Genomic DNA, 21,054 nt, shown 5'->3' on the forward strand with positions numbered 1-21,054 from the left:
TAGAAAATATATCTATATCACCATAAAATCCATCATAGTTTAAACATGCTCGTACAATAAATCTATTTCTGGCGTAATTGGTGGCTGCATTGGGAATAGAAAAAATTCTATTTGAACGCAATCTTGCAACTGGGCACCTAAACGCAATCTGACTAACCAGGTATGGGGAATCTATTAAATTATTAATAATTTTGTATAAATAAATTTGATCTCTATGTTCCCTTCGCTTTGCCAGAGATACAATATTTTCAAATTTATGGTTCTTAAATTTAAATTTTAACCATCTAATAAATTTATTTTGAATTCTCTCTACAGCGTCAATATACTTGGCGTATTGTGGACTCCAAACGGTTGATGCATATTCTAGCTGCGATCGAACAAGTGAATTATACAATAAAATCAGCGTCTTGGCCTTTTTGAAATTTTTGCCTTGACGAAACATAAAACCCAACATTCTGTAGGCTTTAGAAGTAATTTTGTTAACGTGTGAATCAAACAACAGCTGGCTATCCAAATTTACACCCAAATCTCTCATCTCGGACACTCTACTCAGAGCTTTACCATCAAAATTGTAGGTAAAGGAAACTGGTTTTTTCTTTCTTGTATATGTTATTATGTGACATTTATCTTGATTTAGATGTAGTTTATTATTTGAGCAGTATATGTATAATCTATCGAGATCTGCTTGCAAATTGTAACAGTCTTTCTCCGATTTTATAATAGAAAATATTTTTGTATCATCTGCATATAAAAGTATATTGGCGTGATTAAAACACTCAGCAATATCGTTTATGAAAATATTAAATAGTAGGGGTCCAAGGTGAGAGCCCTGTGGCACACCAGAAGTAATCGGGATAAAGCTAGATATAAATCCTTTAACAGCTACAGCCTGAGTACGATCTCTAAGATAGGACTCTAGCCACCGCAGCAGATCGCCATGAATACCGATATAACTAAGTTTTTGTATTAGTAACGTGTGGGATATTTTATCAAATGCCTTTGAGTAATCGGTATACACAGCATCCACCTGGCAACCTTTATCCATAGCCTCGAGTACCATATCAGTAAACTCTATTAGATTGGACTCTGCAGAACGCATGTTAACAAAGCCGTGCTGTTGATTCAAAAGATACTGTCTTACCGAAGGAAACATAGTATCATATACTATACGCTCAAAAAGTTTAGGGATAACTGATAATTTTGAAATTCCACGGTAGTTTCTAACATCATGTTTGTTACCACTTTTAAATATAGGTACAACTAGTGACCGTTTCCATTCAGTTGGCATCACTCCTAGATGTAAAGATAAATTAAAGAGATTACTAACCGGCACGGACAGTTCCTTACTGCACTGCTTAAGAAACATAGGATGTATCCCGTCAGGCCCACTACCTTTAGTCACATCGAGACGTGATAAATATTTTTTCACAATTGGAACTGTTAATGAAATTGAGCTCAACAATAAGTCACTAGAAACCACATCTTGCATATTTGAGAGGATGGAAGAATCCGGCTCGAACACAGACTGAAAATAAGTGTTAAACATTGTGGCTATTGTGCTACCATCCGATGCCTGAACATCATCAAGATACAATACATCAGGTATACCGCCACTCTGCTTCCTCGAGTTCACAAATGACCAAAAGTATTTTGGACTAATGCATATATTGTCTTCTGCTCTACAGTTATAAGTATCATAACACTCTGATTCTAATAATTTAGTTAGTTTGCGAAGTTTAGAAAAATGATTGTAGTCAGACTGTCGTCCATAAATCTTCCATTTTCTGTGAACCCTAAGCTTCTTATTTATAAGTTTGATTAAAGATCCAGAGTACCAAACGGGAAATCTCTGATCCGTCGTCACAATTCTAGTGGGTACGTGCTTATCAATAATATCATTTAATAATTTATAGAATTTTTTAACTGCTAAGTTAATGTCATTCATAACTAGATGCGTGTTCCAATCTACTTTGTTTAGTTCAGACCTGATCACATCATAGTCAGCAGCATGAAATCGACGAGTGATCCGAGGGGCAGGACGTAGATTATCCACTAAAAATACCAGATTTATACTTATATCCAGGGAGGGGTGATGAGCATCCTCTGGCAAGGCTAAAGGTTTCGTACGCTTAACAATACAATTACTGCAGTTTGATAGAACCAAGTCGAGCAGTCTATCGTTCCCATTAGGAATACCATTAAATTGAGACCAACTTGTCAGCATTAAAAATGAGTGCAATTGAGATGTCAAAATATCGAAAGTAGGGTTCTGTAGAATAAATATATTAGAGTTATTACGGTCAACATCCCATAATCCATGAGTAATATTAAAGTCACCCACAAATAAAAACATATTATTTGGATATTCTAGGAAAAGATCCGAGACATAGTCTAACCAATAAGATTGATATACTGCCTGGTTCTTACTTTGTAGGAAATAACAGCAAAATATAAATAAATTGGTGGCCGTACGACCCATTTGCGAGTTCAGATTGATACAAACATAAGATACATCAACATCCACAGTGTCCGGGAAAACACGTTTAGGTCTCACATCTACTGCAAGCCCACGGCGGACCGCTATCATAGTTCCACCCCCCCTTGAAACCCCCATTCGCTCGTAATCGCGGTCTGTCCTATATACGCTGTACCTACTATCGAACAACTCCGAGTCAAAGATACCGGGCAGTAGCCATGTTTCCGAGATACAAATCACGTCGTAATTTTCATTTAATACATTTCTCAAAAATAAATTAGTTTTACCACGCAGACCACGAGCATTCTGATAATAAATGTTTAAGGTCATGGTGGAATTAAACGTTTCAAATATTGAAGACGAATTATAATGATGCCATAACCATTTTTATATAACATTATAATTATAACAATCGGTATGCCAGTTAAGCAATTTTGTTTAATCAAATTTTTATTGTTTGCTAAACGCCTAATCAAATTACAACATAGTGTTATTTTAACAGATTTTATGAATACACGTAAATAGTAGTTTACAATAATACCTATTTGCCTTAATATATAGTAAAGATTATTTATCCTTCTCATTATTATTACAATACCGTGAATGCAGCCATCAATAAACCAAAAACTAAAGACAAAAAAAATACTTATAAGATTTTGTTTAAACAATCTTCTGACGTGATATACAATATTTTTGATTTGTCACTACGACGAACCATGACAGTGCAGTTACGCACCCAGCAGTACTGGTATCCTTTCTCCCTTGACAAAGATCTCGCTTTCTTAAATAGCATCTTATTATAAGCGGAGAGGTGATCGTTGATGTGGATTCTGTTCAGGTTGCCGCTGAAACCTATTTGCGATGCAGTTAGGTTTTTAATTTTTCGCAAAGCCGATATAAAATCATCTTTTTTGTATCTAGATTGAAACTTCAATATGATAGGTTTTACTATATTACTGTCTGTGTCATTTTTGACAGCCACACGAGTAACAAAATCAATGTCTCTGCTGGGGTCCAGTGCGTACCCACAAACCTTACCCAGCGAAGAGACAACCTTGAGTAGGTTTTCACCATTGACTTCGGGCACTCCATTGATTTGGACGTTAGAGCGACGCACCCATTGTTCGCCTTTTCTTTGCTCATCCTTTACATTCCGCAGCTGTTCTTTCAGAACCGTGATCTCAGATACACAAGCCTCCAGAACGTCCACACGTTTCTCAACATCACTAACTCGTCCATCAAGATTTTCTAATCTGGAATCAAGCGAAGTTTTCAATGCTGTCAAGTCGTTTCTAACCTGGACCAAATCGGACTGTATCGATTGGATCGCCGAAAGCTGATTCTGCATGTCTGAAAGCTTATTCAGAATGGTGTTTAAAACTTCGTCCTTAGGAGGGCTTGCTTTGGGAGCGCAGCTTGGAGTCTGCAATATAACACTTTCCTCGGGCACAGCAACAGTGTTAGTTCCCGAACCGGAGACCTTGCCTACTGACGACAGATTGGGGTCTTCAAGGGAAGCCGCCGAGATGCGAGCAGGAGCAGGCATAGTTCGGGGCGAGTCCGCTGTCATGTTTAAAAGTGAATTTTCATCACGACATGCTGCACATCTCCAACTGCTTCTTCCTGTTCCGAGACGGTTAAAGCCACGTTCCGTGATACCACCACAGTGAAAATGGTACTTCTTATTACAACAAGAGCACTCGGGCCCCTGACCAACCGATTCTGAGCAAGTTGCACACTGGGTTGTAAACATCATGATATGCAAACGCCAATACCGTGGTACCAGTCAAAGGCTCAGACGATAGTATCGCTTAGTATCGTTTGGGTATCGTGGTAGCGGTCGACAGATACCGACTCGTATAATTCGCGCGTAACGTCCGCTCAGTTGTAGCGCAGCGGAACCTGCATCAGATCACCACACAGCGCACCCCGGATCGAATCCCACCGGCAAGTTAGCACTTTTTCGAGCAGAATTTCTTTCAGTACCACAACACTTTAGTCACCAAAACAACACAGGTGCGACGGAAACAGATAGAAAAAATCCAATATGTCCGCGGCCGCAAATGGATAATCCCACAAGATGATAAGAGAGGGACCGAGTTTACAAACAAGAGGGTCTAGTAATTTAAAATTCAAAATTAAAGAACCGATATGACAACATGCGACACGTCCGCCCACGGCAACGAATTACTTGTAAACTGTAAAATCCACTTTAGGAATCACTGGTCTAGAGAAGTGACTTGTTTAAACAGAGCAAAATTTTATCATTTTGCTCTTCTAGTAAGTAGTTTTCGCGTCAAATAACACAATATGTGCGTGATACTCACTTGTCCATCAATCTTGTGTTCAGAGGACTGTCCAATGACTGATCTCTGAAACTTCTTCTCAGTCAAATCTTCCAGGATGAACGTAGCTGTTACTGATGCACTGGAACAAACAGAAAACAGTATGTTAACATCTGGAGACGTTGTCTAGTGGTGTGACGGTGGTCTAGTGGTTGAAAGTTGGGCTCATGATCCGGAGGTCCTGGGTTCTATTCCCGGTGGGGACATTTCACAGAAATCTTTGTGGTCCCTAGTTTGGTTAGGACATTACAGGCTGATCACCTGATTGTCCAAAAGTAAGATGATCCATGCTTCGGAAGGCATGTTAAGCCATTGGTCCCGGTTACAACTTGAAGCTTGATACAAACGTCAAAAGGTCGTCATAGCATAGCCCTAGTATAAGAATAAATAAAACTAAGTTTAACCCCCCCAGGCTACTCTTTCTATTTTTCTTTTCTTTTGTATTTCCTGTATGTGCAATAAAGTATTTATGTAATATTTGCGGTTAAAAGTAGTACTTACGATCTAGACACAGGCTTGTTGATGGAGGCTCCGTGAATGAGGTCGCTGAGACGCTTCACACGCAACAAGGAAGTCTTCTCACCCATCACGAAACTCACGGCATCCATGAAATTGGATTTACCTGTTTATAACACATTGGGTGCATAATTATGGGTTTGATTATAATATATAGAGGTTAATTGATCGAGGAAAAGAGAAATATACAAATAAGCGAAGAAAGAAAACTATAATGTAGTGGGATAGACGAAAGAATCATGATGTTAGATAAACAAAAGTACGTCATTCCGTTTTCGTTTAAGTTGGTTTAATTTGATTGCTACAAGTCCTTGTTTCATGTGGTAGAGTTATAACAGTATCCTATATGTCTAAGACGTGATCTATGGGTATAGTAAAGGCAGCTTACCTGAGCCATTGGGTCCAACGACAGCGGTGAAGGATTTCAGCGGTCCTATCCGGTGCTGACCCCGGTAGGACTTGAAATTCTCCATATCAATAAACTTCAAGAATGCCGGCATTTTGCCGTTATCAATTTACTTTGTCCACACAATAAAATTAGAAAATATGCATTCACAAAAACATTGCGCCAAAAAATATCAACAAGCCTTCGTCAAAAAAGTCAAAACGTCAAATCCGCCATTTTGAATAGTGATGTGCTTAGAAAATACCGGTAGATAAAAACCGGTTTTAGAAGTTAAATAAATTGTTAGTTACTGTACGTGTATCCGAATTTTTATTTGTCAACAATTGTCAAAAAATAAAGTCAAAATTCCGATTTCCTGTTGTATTCATTTAATTATTTATGAATGGATAATTGTATTTATAACTAATTACTCCGAAATATGAACAGTGGTGATAATAGCCCCACAACCCCTATAGACATAAGTGATCGTGAACAAGCCGTGCTGATGGATCCTATTGACCACAATCGGTGCAGGTATCCCTACTGCATTGTTTGGACTCCCATTCCAGTATTAACGTAAGTTTATATAACTTTCATAATAAGTAGGTTTCCCCTTATTATCGATCGTATTGAGTGATTTTATACTATAGAAATCCCATAACTTAAATTTCCAGATGGATTTTCCCATTTCTTGGCCATATGGGTATCTGTACGTCGTCGGGAGTGATCCGCGACTTTGCTGGACCGTACTTCGTGTCGGAGGACTTGATGGCATTTGGGAACCCAACTAAATACTGGCAGCTATCTCCGCAGAAGGCTAATAATGGACAGACTGGATGGGATGCAGCAGTTGCCGAGGCCTCAGAAATATACAAAAAGAGAATGGTTTGTGTTTCCTATTTATCTAAATGGTTTTGGTCATTATTATACTGTCAATTGTTAGATCTATTTGATTGTTATGCTAGTTTTTGTATGTGTAATTGCCTCCTCATTTATTACACCTTCCTACAGGTAGTATATTAAATATATATAACATTGTATCTTCTCATTCCAGCACATCATATTCTATGACAACTGCCACTCCCACGTGGCCACAGCACTGAACATCATGAACTATGATGGATGCAAGAACTGGAATATGGTCAAATTGGCTTTCTACATGATACCATACTCCAAATATGTCAGGTAATTTGATTTATCGTAAGATGAACTAAACAAACAAGGAAGACTTCAAGAATTTGTTCACTTAGTGCTATTTAAAACTAAATGAAGATAATGGGTCAGCTAATTTGACTGAGATATTTGTTTAAATTTTACAGTTATACTGTTACATTGAGACAATGTTTACTCCTACAAAATATAATCAACCTTACCCATTACTGCAGTTCTGTGCAATCAAAAACATAAAAAGCCTATAAATAAACTTCCCACTGCTGGGCACAGATAAATTAAAATAAATTACCAGAAGTTCTGTGCAGTTTTGGTGGCTAGTATTTTTTTTTATATTTTTTTTTCAGTTTTGGTGCATTCCTGAAAACATGGCTGCCTTTCTTCATCATAGTGGCACTGATATGCGGGCTGGCTGCTATTATATAAAGTGTTTACGTATTATAAATGTGTGATGTTACTGCAACTACACATGAAAGAGTGAGATCCGCACTGGAGTGACACCGGACACTGTTATACCACTGCTTATGTTTGTTGTGTCTTCAAAAGTCACTGGTGTGTATAAATAAATCCGAAAACAAGAATTAAATCCTGAACTGATCCAATCAGTGTCTTTCATCCTGACAGAATAGTTCAAGTGCATTTCACTGTGTTAAACAAAAAGAGTGCTATTTTTAATTTTGTGGTGAGCTAGATGCTAGAAGTATATTTTAGTGAGTGATGGAATTGAAATCCGGACGTTAAAGGGTTGTGTGATATGAAAAGGTGTGAGGTTTTTGTATTAGAGATTTTAATCAAGTACTTTATTTTAGTTGTTGCTAGTTTTCTAATTTTATTGTTGGTGTGAAGGGTCTCGACTGTTTCCAAACCGTTTTTGTATTTAACGGAGTCTTTTATAATGTAAGTTTCGAGTTCTGAATCTATTGTCTTTACGTAGAGGGTACATTGGTACTCATGTACACAGTACATTGGTGTACTTTATAAACTTTTTACATAATCCAGATCTTTTTATTACAACATTTTAAACATTTGTACTAATTGTATTTGATAGTGTGTAAATAGTAATAAACATCATTGCTCAGATTATATTTTTATTTACACTAAAAACTTAACAAATATTTTACAATTTTTATTTTTGTATTTGTAACAATACGACACAATAGTGACAAGATTTTTACTTGCATTCAGAAAAGAATAGTTTGTTATTTTAATGCTTGCATTAAATAAAATGTATCTTTAAAACTTAGTATAGTTACCTATCATGTTTCAATCTAGTTACTATAATTCTTATTAAATAGCCGTGTGATCAAGCCTTATTTTAAACATATCATGCTATTTTACACATAAAGCCATGATTTTGTAGAAACATTGTAAATAAATACACTGGTAGATTGATTACCTATTGTCTTGCTCATTTCCTTTGATACTGTAACTGAAATGTTATTCTTAGAATCCTCACAATGAAAGAAGTGATAACATTAGACTCAATAAATATTGTTTACTACTCATGAATCATCTTATATTGGTCAACAATATAAGAGTTCATGATAATAGACCATTTCAAAAACATCTATGACAAAATACAAGACATTGAGCTTTATTTAGTCTATACAAATGATCTATATTTCTTTTTAAATGTATTTTGTGGATGTAATCTGTCCCTGATCAGCATATTTTTTTGCTTAACAACAATAAAGTCTAACATTTCACAATATTAATTTAAATTGCTGTTAACATTCCTTCAAAACACTCTTCTCCAAATTAAACTCATAGTTATATCCACTCATATTCAATTTGGTTGTCAAGAAGGCCAAGAGGTCACCAATTTCCGTAGCAAACGAGTCCTTATTCGTTGCCATTTGCAGTTCTTTGCTGAGCGCGAAAGGTACGCCTTGTAAGTAGTGGAATGTTTGGTCTACAGTTGGTCTGAAGGCTGGTACAGGCGCTGGAGGCGCTGGCCTCTGAGGGTACGGCACGGCATGGCCTCCAACACCACTCACGTTAGGATACAGCCCAGGTCTGGGTGATGTCGGGTCCACAATCTCGAAACCCTCGTCGCTTCTTGGTCCTGGTATTGGCGGAGTTTCATCTTCAACTGGTGAAGACCTCCGCTTGCCGAATAGCGACGAAAACATGGTGCAACTTGACCTTAGTTAATTACGTTAAATAGATATAGTGCAATTTTGCAACATCAAATCACGCACGGAAATAAAATAACTTGCTTTGTTGCTCACTTCTTTGACGTTTGAAAGCGATTGACAATAACGATGACGTAAATTTTTCCTCTGTTAAAAAAAAATTAATAACACCAACTTATTTTCAAATATTGTGTTCATTTGAATATTTTGAATATAAATAAAAAGTGGTGGTGTGCTATTTTTGGACTATTTTACAAAATTACGGTTCAAAATAAACTGTTTCGTTCGGAAATTACGTTCGAATACACGCGAAAATTCTTGTAGTTTAAAAACCGGTAAAAATGTTGACGTTTTCGGTTTTGAATATTGTCATGTTTGTTCTCTATTACAGGAAGAAAATGTACAGGCATAACAAGGTTTTTTGCAATTAGCTAGAAACACATCTAAGATTCCGACTAACCAATCATCAAAAACGAATAAAACCTGTTTCCTTTATATATCCCATTGAAAACAAATTCAAATTCGACGTAAGAAAAGTATGTCAAAATTGGCAAAACAACAATTTTCAGCTTGTTTTGAAGGAATTATGCAGAATTTGTGTGTTAAAATGGTATATCGATTGTTGTTTGTGATAACTTGGTTGCTGAAGTAATGTTTCCCGCCTTGTGTGTTAGACATTCGTCGTAAAGTGTTGGTGGTCTACTCTTCAAGTTCCAGGCTTCACAGCTGGTCAGTTCGACGGTATATTTCTATTATTTCTCATAGTATTATTGCCTACATGGTTTATGATTCATTTACGTCCATTTCTCGTGAGTCTGCCCTTTATTAAGGTACTGAAACCACAAAATATTAAACTTGTTTTGATTTACATATTGAAGTTGTTTACTCCTGTTTGAATCCAATATAATCACTTGTAACTTAGAGTGTAAAGGTTAGTCCTCATTCATAATTAGAATTTGTTTTATTTAAAATTTTGAAAGTAATAAATTTTGGCTATATTTACTGCCACCCTTTCCTTGAAATTAGATAGTTTCATTAAAAACTTATCCTAATTCATAAATTTTCATAGAATAATTGGTATAACTGTGTAATTTTAAAATAAATATGTTATTTCAAGTGACTGTATGCCTATTAATAAAAGACACATGTCAAATAATTTCTTTATTCTTATTCTTGTTTTTGTTTGAGGTGACAAAGTTACAAAATGTTACTAAGTATTTGTATTTTTTTTTATGATTTTTTACATATATATTTATCTACTCTCTATTGAAAACCAGGAAAGAACAACAAAAATTTCATCTACCCACATCACTTTTCATTATCTTATATTATTATTATTAATTTTTCTATGAAAGACATTATTTTAAGTTGAGATAATGGGAAATAAGGCAAAATGCAGGATGGTGCAGATAGTATTGATAGAACCCAGTTGGATATCTAAACCACTCAAATAAAGCACACTTGTCTGGACACACACTGCTGCATTGGATATTAATTCCCACATACTATGCTTCCACACATATTAATATATATCCCATATAACAGTGTACATCAAAATAACAAACTGATACATTGTGGATTTTTTTTTATTAAATGAAAACTAAAAAGTTTTCTCTAAATCAAAGAGAAAAATCTTTTATAATTATAATTGAATTAAACAATGGGATTTCAGTAATTCTCAAAGAGAAAATAGGGTAGTTTCCAACTAGTCAAATTGGTTACTTTTTAGTAAACATCAAAACACGAAATTACTATAGAATTTGTATGAATAAGCAACCTGTGATGTCATAGAAAAACATGTCATAATGTCACAGATTTTTCTTTTTTAAAACTCACAATTAAGTTAAATAGAGAAAAGAAAACATTTTGTGTCCATTTTAGATCTGTCTTTATTCAGTAATCAGAATTTCATAATTTATCTTTGACCTAGGAAACTAACCAATTACATAAAAAATGGGGCTTAAAATGTGACTTGAACCTTTATATTTATGTCAATGACATACAGGCTGACAGGGGTATAAATAAAATAATCCAAATACAGATTCACTCTAATTTGGGAGTTCGAAAGTTTTTACCTTTAGTAATATTGTAATATTGTAGCTACCTAAAAAATATAAAAAATATTTTTAAAATTATTATTTTAAAGTGAACCATTATGATACTGAAATTAAATAAGATTTAAACTATCTATGACAATTTTATACAATATTATTTTACAAAATTGAATGAGGTTGTTAAAGTTATCAATATAAAAAATAATAAGTAGTTATAATAATAACATTATTTATAAAATATATTATAATAATAAAATATATAATTATAATAATAAAATTATTTATTAATCTGCTTAACAGTGATCCCTGCAAAAGAGTTCACCTTGTATCTCATTAAATATTTTTTTTACTTAAAATTAATAATAAACATACATCAATTTCAGTGGAAACTTATCTTAACTTGGATAATAATTAATATGATTAATTCAATATGTTCCCATCTCTTCCAGAACTTTCAACATTCCATTATGGCTGATGACCCTGGTCAATCTTCATCTCATTCAGGTATGTCATGTTTTAAGTCTCAAGTTCTAAAATAAGATAATTTTGTTTTTTTTTGGAAATTATGACATTGCCTGAAAAAAGTGTATTAAAATGATTTTGAGCGACCCATTGCCATAATCAAAATAAATAAATAAAATAAAAAGTTTTTGATGGGAATGGTTTTTAAATAAGTTTATTACGTTCAGTTGCCATATTTATTATGGCAGATTAGAAAGTTTACCAGAATATTTTATTAATACTTTCTGAAGACACGAATGAAATTATATAATATTTACAATCTAAAAACTATTTAACAAATATTACAAACTTAACAAGTGAATATTAGTTATCTTAAAATTACAAATAATTAAAACTATACTACTAAATTTATTTAAAAAGCATAGGTGCCTAGTTAAAAATAATTCAAAAATCTAAACATGCACTTGTTTTTGCCCGACTGAAGCGAAGCAAAAACGAGGGTCATGTGTTTGTAATAGAACTTAATTTTTTTCATTTTTGAAAGTATGTTCCGCCGATCCACGGAGTATAAAAACTCAAATATCACGTAGTTTCTTTTATAATTCACTAGATGTAGAACCTAAGTTTTTTTTTTACACCCCACCCACGCGCCTCCGGTCTCGAAAGTTCGGGTCGTTTATAAATAAAATTCAAAGGTTACTTACTACTTTATTTAACTTCGCTTACGTTTTTATTTCAAAGAACAGTGTAGTATTTAATTAAATGGCGACATTATATAAACAAAGCGTCTATAACATTCACGGCTGATATAAGTACTTTATCAAAAACATCGAATCACCTCGCACGCAAGTGTATTCGAATTCAAATTCAAGAATATCTTTATTCAGTAGGTAACATAGTTACACTTTGAATCGTTATTTTTTACATAACGAACGTCGCATTCTCCTAAAACTACTGCAGCTTCTCTAGTGAGCTGCAAGAAAAACCTCGGCACAGGGCCCTAGAAGTTCTTTATGTTATAATTTTATGTTTTTTCATAAAAAAACATAAAATTATACATTTTAGTAATTTGACTGCCTAATATCAGTTCCCAGACAGATAATCCCATGTATTCATGCAGTATGTTTCGTAAGGATTACCAGAAAAATTAACGACCTCGTGGTCCAGTGGTTGAGCATTGGGCTCACGATCCAGCGGTTCCGGATTCGAATCCCGGTGGGGACATATCACAAAAAACACTTTCTGATCCCTAGTTTGGTTAGGACATTACTAGCTGATCACCCGATTGTCCGAAAGCAAGATGATCCGTGCTTCGGGAAGCACGTTAAACCGTTGGTCCCGGTTATTATTTACTGATGTAAGCCCTAACTCAATATAAAAACCTGACACCAGGTTGACATTGGTCATCCACCTCACAACCCACAAGATAGAAAGTCAGAAAAATATTGAATACGAGTATTAGGATAAATAAAAATAATTACGTAAAGGGTTTTTTGAATTCTTGTTAATGTTCCAAATTCAAATTTTAAATTTAATTAAATTCATTATTTTGTTGTACGCGAAATTTCGGAAGTACGTATTTCCCTAGCGTTATTCCGTGTTCATGGGATCCGCTAACCTAACATTCCCATTCCTCGGGTTTGTGGGTCTCCTCACGGTGTTTTTCTTCACCTCTGAGCGCGTGATAATCATTTATGATACAAAAATGATATCAAGAACTAATTAAAAAAAAAACTGGTTTAGTCCCGTGCTGGGATTCGAAACTGCGATCTCACAGTGAGAGTCGAGCGTTCTTCCAATTGAGCCACCAAGAATACATACATAAACTCACGCCTATTTCCCACCGGGGTAAGCAGAGACTATAGAATTCCATTTGCTTCGATCCTGACACACTTCTTTTGCTTCCTCCACATTCATCAATCGCTTCATACACGCACGCCGGTTCAGAGTAGAATCTATGGTGAATTATTTTTTCAGTAGGCTATTGCACGTCCCATTGCCAAGCAAAGGCTCCTTGTCTTCCCCTATCGAACGTGAGAACAAGTTTCGCAAACAAACAAAAAAATTCTTATAACTTGAACGCGTGTAAATCTATAGCACGATAAAAAACTTGTTGTTTATTTATCGCGAAAGGTAACCCTGCCAAATTGTATACCCTGTGATCCTTCAAGATATGTATGAGTAAGTCACCTCTCTCGTGTTGGGCAGGTGGCTTTGCCGAAATGGTAACGCGATCCTTCACGAGCCGTAGTATGACATGCGCGACGCGAGAATTGCGTAGTTTCCTAGGTCAAAGATAAATTATGAAATTCTGATTACTAAAAACAGACATATCTAAAGCTGACGAAAAAAAAAATTTTTTTTGGTTGACTTATTTATGAATTTTAATCAAGAAAAACGTAATAATAAGTCCTACATATTATCACGTTTTTCTATGACGTCACAGTGAGCATTTTAATACGAATTCCATAGTAATTTCGTATTTTGACGTTTAGTAAAAAGTAACTGATCTGTCTAGTTAGAAATGACATTTCACGTCTAGATTTGCATAAAAATTGGCATCCTTATATGTATAAGGAATTCTTCTTCTCTCTTTGGGTTACTATTGAGCCGCCAAAGGCCCCTGACATGACTCATAACGACTATTTACTTACATCAGTAAGTAGTTACCAGGACCATCGCCTTAACGTGCCTTCCGAAGCACGGATCATCTTACTTTCGGACAATCAGGTAATCAGCCTGTAATGTCCTAACCAAACTAGGGATCACTAAGTAATTTTTGTGATATTTCCCCACCGGGCTTCTAACCCGGGACCTCTGGATCGTGAGCCTAACGCTCAATCACTGGACTACGGAGGCCTTTATAATAAGGATAGATTGGATATTACGATGGTTCAAATACTTGAAAGAGAAACCCTATGGTTTATACCCTGAGACGGACATGAAAGTACTTTGCATGGACGACTAAGAGATTTTATCGCTATAAGGGATAATCTACATGTGGACTAAGTGCGGGCAACAGCAGAGGGTTAATTAGTTATCTGTGTAGATAGATAAACATCGTACGTGTATTACTCGACGCATATTCTTTATCGCATCGCGGCTCTCATACTTCTCCAGCAGGACGCTTCACTCGCGTCTAAGAAAAGGTGGGTAGTCCGCCCACCGCTGGGCGTAGTTGTTGGGCGCGGGGCGTGGCGGGCGAGCCCCCAGCTGTCGCGATCGATGCGCCCAAGGCCACGGCCGGGCCGACATCGATTTTGTATAAATAGCACCAGCTACCGCACCCCCCGCTCTCTCCCATTCCCCCTACCAAAGATCCCCCCCCCCCCCCGTTCTAGCGAAGGAAAAATCCCGAAAGGTGAAAGTACTCGCGTGATTACGATTACGAGTATGCCTTGTTTATTCTAGTCCAGTGTCCCGTGAAGGACTTTGGTTTGATTAAGTATTGAATGTTAAGTCAATAAGGAGGACTTTCTTTTTGTCTCATGGAAGAGTTGAGAAAAACCCTATCAATATTATAAATGCGAATATAACTGTCCGTTATGCTGTCACGCCAAATCTAGTAAACCGAGGTTTTGTTTATAAAAATCAAAATGAGAGAGCTTACGACATACAGTATGTTATCTTCTGATAACTTGTAGTGCTGTCCACCCCTCTCGTGGGACTGAGTAGTAAACAGTAAAAATGTTGAGATACTCGATCTATTTTTTTTTAAACACTTATCTGTATCCCCATTATAAAATGCGATACCTATCACGTTAGTCTAACAGAAAGCTCGGTGAAGTGTGGGTACCTACCTAGTTCGTAACGCGATGAATGTACCTCTGACTGCCCCAATTAGGAATATAGTCATTCTTAATTAAAACACATAATGGTGCTAATTCCTGTAAATACCATCTAATTTTATTTTAGGTTATATCTGTCATTTTCTTATCCGCCGAAAAGGAAAGGGACGGGTAATCGACAAGCATAAAATTTATGGAACACACGTCAATTTTAAGCACAAATCTAAAACAACCGTCTAAAAATTCGCCCGGGTTATTCATTTATTTACTCATTCTTCCTAAAATTAAGAGCTGTCAATCATCCGTCCCTTTCCTTTTCGGCGGATAAGAAAATGACAGGTATAACTTAAAGTTAAGAGATGTCTGCAGGAATCGGGGCCAATAACAAAGTAATAATAATCAAACACAACAAACAAAGTAATAGAGTGTCATGGAACTTGCAACAGTGTCGAAATATCGGGAGTCTCATATCCCTGATTTAAACGCGGTAAGAACCCGTTATTATGTGTTTTAATTATGATAATAACCGCGTAAACTTAAAACAATGTATAGTCATTCTTCTCTCGTGTCGGTTGTTAAACCAATGATCTACCTTACCAACCCCTGGTGTCGGGGTTACTATTGAGCCGTCGAAGGCTACTGACATGACTCATGTAACGGCTACTCCATACTTACCTCTCCGAAGAACAGAACATCTTACTTTCAGAGTATGTAATGTTCTAACCAAACTATAGCCATGAGCTAATGTTTTGTTAATCTGTTTTTCCTTTTAACGATATAAGAATACAAGTAAAAATGATGTTTACTGTCCTGCCCAAGGCCGGGCCTAGTAACGCGTGCGGTTCAACGCCCTCCCCGAACCCTGCAGCCAGGGACGTACCTAGGTGACCATGGACTCAGAGGCGGTAATTTTGGGCCCAACGATAATAATTTTAGCCCAAAAATTTGAGGTCCTGTGGCTTACCGGCTTGCTTCTCAAGCGGGGAGTGCCGATTCGATCCTCGGCACCAGACTATGTTATTCACTGGCCAAATGTTTTATTAACAGCATAAGCAAGACAGTCACATTATAGAAATAGACTAATTTTAAAAAGGAGAACATAAAATAAACAATTGAAAATAAAATTAAACAAAAAAATAAGTAATGTTTGTAATGTATGTTGCTTTTGTAGTTAAATAAGTTTGTTTAAGTGTAATTTGTTATCTTAATTTATCAATCGACCATTACAGACTACGGCACACCTTTCACGTTGGAATTGGTCTAATACAGGGGGGCTGAAATGGGCAATTCATCTAAGAAAGCAATATTGCAATTCGACATTGGCTCATATAAAAGTAAGTGCGCAATGCAAACAAATGTCAAATAGCAATAATTCTTTCTTAGATGAATTGCTCCGATGTGGCCATTTTAACCCCCCAGTCGGCAAAACGTTCATCTTAGTTCATCATACGGCTGTGACTTCTACTGCACCAGCTGGGAATATAATCGTGAGGTACTTTCCAACTAGACAAATCAGTTACTTTTTACTAAACGTCAAAACACGAAATTACTATGGAATTTGTATGAAAAAGCAACCTGTGACATGGTAGAAAAACGTGGCAAAATGTCGCACTTATTATCACATTTTTCGTTATTAAAATTCATAAGTTAAATAGAAAAAAGAAAACGTTTTTTGTCACATTTAGATATGTCTTTATTTGAAAAAAAAAATGTATTTCCATATTGGACGCCATATTAACAAACTTAAATTTACTTAAAAAACAATAAGATAAAATAAAAGTAAGTGAATAAGTAATTTTAAATATATCAATCACCTAAACTACAGGAAAAACTAGAGGAAAAAAAAACGATCTTCCTCAGCATAATGTCGTGACACGTGCTTAGCACGGGCTGCGGCGCGCTATTTAGTAATCAGAATTTCATAATTTATCTTCGACCTAGAAAAATCTGAAAATCAGAATCATTTATTCAACGTCATTATTATGGATAAACTTGTTAAAGGTCAATGTAACATTTTTGAATTTACGTCATTTCCCAAGGTGTTATGGCTGAGGAGAAGAAATTACAAGAAACAGCAACACATCTTTTAAATCAATGAGAAAATAGATGAATTTAATTTACTTACTCTAGAATTTTGAATAGCAATTTTATTTTTATTCTTTGTATAGGAAACGGACTTTCAAACGTCAGGCTACGCTGCCGGTGACAGCTCTGGTACGAGCAGAAGTAGACGGATTAAGGGACACTTTCAGTTTGGCTACCCCGAAACTTCATCTCTGGGTCAACATCCTGTGTCCACGTATAATTTGAACAAGCTTTCCCATCTTAATAGACCCTACCTTTGTACTCGCAAAGATGGATCGATTTCTCTTGGTACCGACAGTATTTCTAACTCTTCGTCCGTGACTTCGGTTATTGCCCGTGCCTCGTTTTTTTTAAGCTTAAGGTTTGGTTTCCGGGATAAAAGATTATCCTCTATTTTTCCCTAAATCTCAAACTATATCAATCCGTTCAACGGTTTAAGAGCGAAAATGTAACAGACAGACACGTCAAGAGTTACTTTCGCATTTGTAGAATTTGTATGGCTTTGCAGATTAGGAAATTCTTTAGTGATTAATCAGGGTAGGAGGAAATACCTCTGATCATTTTCACAATCTCCCAAATTCGATTAAGTGATTACACGAGAGTATTGATTTGTGGATGTTACCAAGCGGATGATTTGCAAGGTTTTTACTGGGTTTTGATGTTGTCGAATTCGATGTTGCTACCCCAACTAGTTTTGAGAGGCACTTTGGAAACTTATAGGTGAATAGACCCTTACTTGTACCCATTTAACATTCACACCGGCCTCTGTGGTTGAGAGTTAGGCTCACGATCCGGAGGTCCCAGGTTCGAATCCCGGTAGGGAAATTTCACTAAAATTACCTTGTGATTCCTAGTTTGGTTAGGACATTGCAGGCTGATCACCTGATTGTCCGAAAGTAAAATGATCCGTGCTTCGGAAGGCAAGTAAAGCCGTTGGTCCCGGTTACTATTTACTGATGTAAGTAGTCGTTACATGAGTCAAGTCAGGGGCCTTTGGCGGCTCAATAGTAACCCTGACAGGGTTGATGAGGTTGGTAATCCGCGTCACAACCCACACGAAAGAAGGAGAGCATTCATATTCACACACCCGAGATGTGTGTTTTGGTGTGTGGTCCACCTGGATTGGGCTTTCCTGTCGGGTTGGTCATCTACCAAATTGCAGATAAAATAAGCGGGCCCTATGGGGACGGATAACGCTTAGGAGATGATGATACTCATTTTAATAACTTGCTTAAATTATATTTCATGTTAAGATTTTTATGGTATAAAATAGAGAAGGCGATGCTGTACCTTGCATAATTTACCCGCCATTCGTTATGCGGAAAAGAAAATGAATACTATTACATTAGCATATAATTACTAGGCCAGCCTTGAAGTTACACCTGTTTTACTTAATAAGTAGCTACCAGAAGCCTGAAATACTTATAGTATAGACAATAATATGAAAATTGCAATTGGGATACATTACAAAACGTCGCGGGTTTTGGAAACTTCTATATTGCGTCTTTGGGGACCCAAAGAAAATCGAACCAAGGACCTCTGGATCATAGCTTTCTATTCAACTAGACGAAACCCTTTTACGTAAATCTTATAGTAATTTGTTCATTGTGTAACCATAATAAGAAGCCATTAAACTATTTCCGATTAAACGCACATTCAACGTAGACCGAATTGCCGTTGTAAACTACGCGCTATGAAATAATCACGCTTCTATTCCCGAAGGGGTAGGCAGACGTTGTATACTGCACCCAATCCTCGCCAGCCGTTTAAGTCCTATGTACGAGGGCTGATTGATGATAACTGCTAATATTATACACAAAAATGATTTATTTTTCAACATAGCTTCCTTCTACACACTTATTCCAGCGCTTCTCTAAAGCTTTTATACCATTTTGGTAGAAGATCTTCCGGCCAAGCAGTTAATGCCATCTGAATTTAGATTGTAACGTAGTTTAAGCTTGTTTTTATTTATTTTTTATTTCCAATTTCCAACACAATATAAAGTTGTTACAAGGAATAAATGAATATGAATATGCGGCAAATCTACAATAAGTCACGTCAAAAAAAATAAAAAATTGTAGAAGATCTTGTCCAACCCCTCAAACCTGTGGGACTATTCCCTCAATCAGCGCTTATCGCTATCGACCCACTAGGATCGATTCATTATATAAAAATAGTTTTCAATTTTTTTTAATAAAAATAATAAAAAAGAATATAATATATTATATATATTTTTATTTTATATAAAAAATAAACAAAAAATATATATTTTTTTGTATGAATTTCTAACTTTTAATTACACAGATTTTGAAGTCGATTTATTCTTTTTATATTTTTTTAAAGAAGAATATTATACAATCGTTATTACTGTTTGTTGCGTTAATCGATTCCATTCAACAAGCATTACTCAACCGCGGCCTGTTGATATAAAAACTATTTAGTCAGATACTGGCTGGCTGGCTGGCCACCCCTTGACAACCGGAGGGTGGAATGAGGGACATTCCAATCGGCGTTACCCAAAAACACGATAGATGGCGTTGTTAAGTTTTTTCTTCGTTTATACTTCTAATTTCATGGATAACATATTATGCATCTTTAACTATTAATTTCGTATAAATAATGACCCTTTTTATTAGAAAGAAAGAAATAAAAAATATTTATTCAACAACAACAATAAGTATGTCGTACATATTACACCAAGGTACAATTACAACATCCACCCATTATTATTCTGATCAAAATAAAGAGAAGCAATATAGGTAGCAACATCATTCTGTACCTAATGTGATCCAAATATCAAGCAACAATTAGTTTTATGTACCTACTTCTGCTTTTACATTACATTTTTGTATAATTATGTACCCCAGGAGGAGCTCGGTGGCGCAGCGGTTAACGCGCTCGGTCTGCGATTGTTGAAGTTAAGCAACTTTCGCAAAGGCCGGTCATAGGGTGGGTTGATCACAAAAAACAAGTTTTCATCTCGAGCTCCTCCGTGCTACGGAAGGCACGTTAAGCCGTTGGTCCCGGCTGCATTAGCAGTCGTTAATAATCACCAATCCGCACTGGGCCCGCGTGGTGGTTTAAGGCCCGATCTCCCTATACATCCATAGGGAAGGCCCGTGCCCCAGCAGTGGGGACGTTAATGGGCTGGTGATGATGATGATGTACCCCAGCAATGAGAAAATAGGTAATTATCACGTTACAAGTGAACAACGCCATCTATCGTGTGTTTGGGGAACGTCGATTGGAAAGTCCTTCATTAAATACTCTGTCACTGTACTCTGGGGGTAGAGTGTACCTAATAAGGGTAAAAAGGGTATGAGTTGGGACTTAGAGAAAAAAACCATCGACTTAGCTTATCCAGGGAAATTGTTATGGGAGCTGGATTTGAAAAATACAGCCTGAACAGTTTAATAGGCAAGCCTTGGTAGCCCAGTTGGTTAGCCATAGAGGCAGCCAATCAGCTCGCGACACCAAACACTTCAGGACCCCGATATCGACCCCGCCGGCGTGGTCGATGATTTCCCTCAATCAGCGCTTATCGCTATCGACCCACTAGGCTCGATTAATTCTTCCAAATATTTTTCCTCTCAGACAACGCCCTGAGCCGAGGTTCGCGCCCAACTGGGCACCCTCGT

At 36.3% G+C, this 21,054-nt stretch overlaps 5 protein-coding genes across 9 annotated transcripts in view; 3 read left to right on the forward strand and 2 right to left on the reverse strand.

Moving 5' to 3' along the window:
• Positions 1 to 5,949, reverse strand: part of LOC126372096 (structural maintenance of chromosomes protein 1A) — a 29,799-nt gene extending 23,850 nt beyond the window's left edge. The window contains exons 1-3 of the mRNA XM_050017643.1: positions 5,726 to 5,949; positions 5,323 to 5,443; positions 4,804 to 4,903 (exon numbers count right to left, since the gene is read on the reverse strand). Of these exons, the coding sequence (XP_049873600.1) occupies positions 4,804 to 4,903; positions 5,323 to 5,443; positions 5,726 to 5,837 (333 nt within the window). The 5' untranslated portion in view covers positions 5,838 to 5,949. The remainder of the gene's footprint in view (positions 1 to 4,803; positions 4,904 to 5,322; positions 5,444 to 5,725) is intronic.
• The window catches only part of LOC126372176 (protein-S-isoprenylcysteine O-methyltransferase), a 190,441-nt gene that overhangs the window by 125,947 nt on the left and 43,440 nt on the right, over positions 1 to 21,054 (forward strand). The gene's annotated exons all lie outside the window — the stretch shown is intronic.
• LOC126372190 (transmembrane protein 222) lies at positions 6,070 to 8,287 on the forward strand. The gene is made up of 4 exons (XM_050017855.1): positions 6,070 to 6,298; positions 6,397 to 6,607; positions 6,777 to 6,907; positions 7,240 to 8,287. Exons 1-4 carry the CDS (start codon positions 6,162 to 6,164, stop codon positions 7,316 to 7,318), a joined length of 558 nt encoding a protein of 185 aa, XP_049873812.1. The 5' UTR covers positions 6,070 to 6,161; the 3' UTR covers positions 7,319 to 8,287.
• LOC126372197 (uncharacterized) lies at positions 7,964 to 9,159 on the reverse strand. The gene has a single exon (XM_050017865.1). The coding sequence runs from the start codon at positions 9,022 to 9,024 to the stop codon at positions 8,620 to 8,622; it is 405 nt and encodes a 134-aa protein (XP_049873822.1). The 5' UTR covers positions 9,025 to 9,159; the 3' UTR covers positions 7,964 to 8,619.
• LOC126372108 (histone deacetylase 4) overlaps positions 9,531 to 21,054 on the forward strand; it is a 122,640-nt gene continuing 111,116 nt past the window's right edge. For 2 of the 4 annotated variants that reach the window (XM_050017684.1, XM_050017689.1), the window contains exons 1-2: positions 9,532 to 9,756; positions 11,531 to 11,585. In XM_050017684.1, coding sequence (XP_049873641.1) covers positions 11,549 to 11,585 — 37 coding nt within the window. In that variant the 5' untranslated portion in view covers positions 9,532 to 9,756; positions 11,531 to 11,548. Of the gene's footprint in view, positions 9,769 to 11,530; positions 11,586 to 21,054 lie in introns of all 4 variants that reach the window. The other 2 variants (XM_050017687.1, XM_050017685.1) reach the window with 2 other exon arrangements.

The sequence above is a fragment of the Pectinophora gossypiella genome, chromosome 13, assembly GCF_024362695.1.
Source record: "Pectinophora gossypiella chromosome 13, ilPecGoss1.1, whole genome shotgun sequence".
NCBI classification, from domain to species: domain Eukaryota; kingdom Metazoa; phylum Arthropoda; class Insecta; order Lepidoptera; family Gelechiidae; genus Pectinophora; species Pectinophora gossypiella.

Excerpts from the sequence above, each read along its gene's own strand:
- LOC126372190 (XM_050017855.1), top strand. The coding sequence starts at position 6,162 with ATGAACAGTGGTGATAATAGCCCCACAACCCCTATAGACATAAGTGAT. Across the intron at positions 6,299-6,396 it reads ACTCCCATTCCAGTATTAAC|ATGGATTTTCCCATTTCTTG; the intron begins GTAAGTTTATAT and ends TTAAATTTCCAG. Across the intron at positions 6,908-7,239 it reads CCATACTCCAAATATGTCAG|TTTTGGTGCATTCCTGAAAA; the intron begins GTAATTTGATTT and ends TTTTTTTTTCAG.
- LOC126372197 (XM_050017865.1), bottom strand. The coding sequence starts at position 9,024 with ATGTTTTCGTCGCTATTCGGCAAGCGGAGGTCTTCACCAGTTGAAGAT.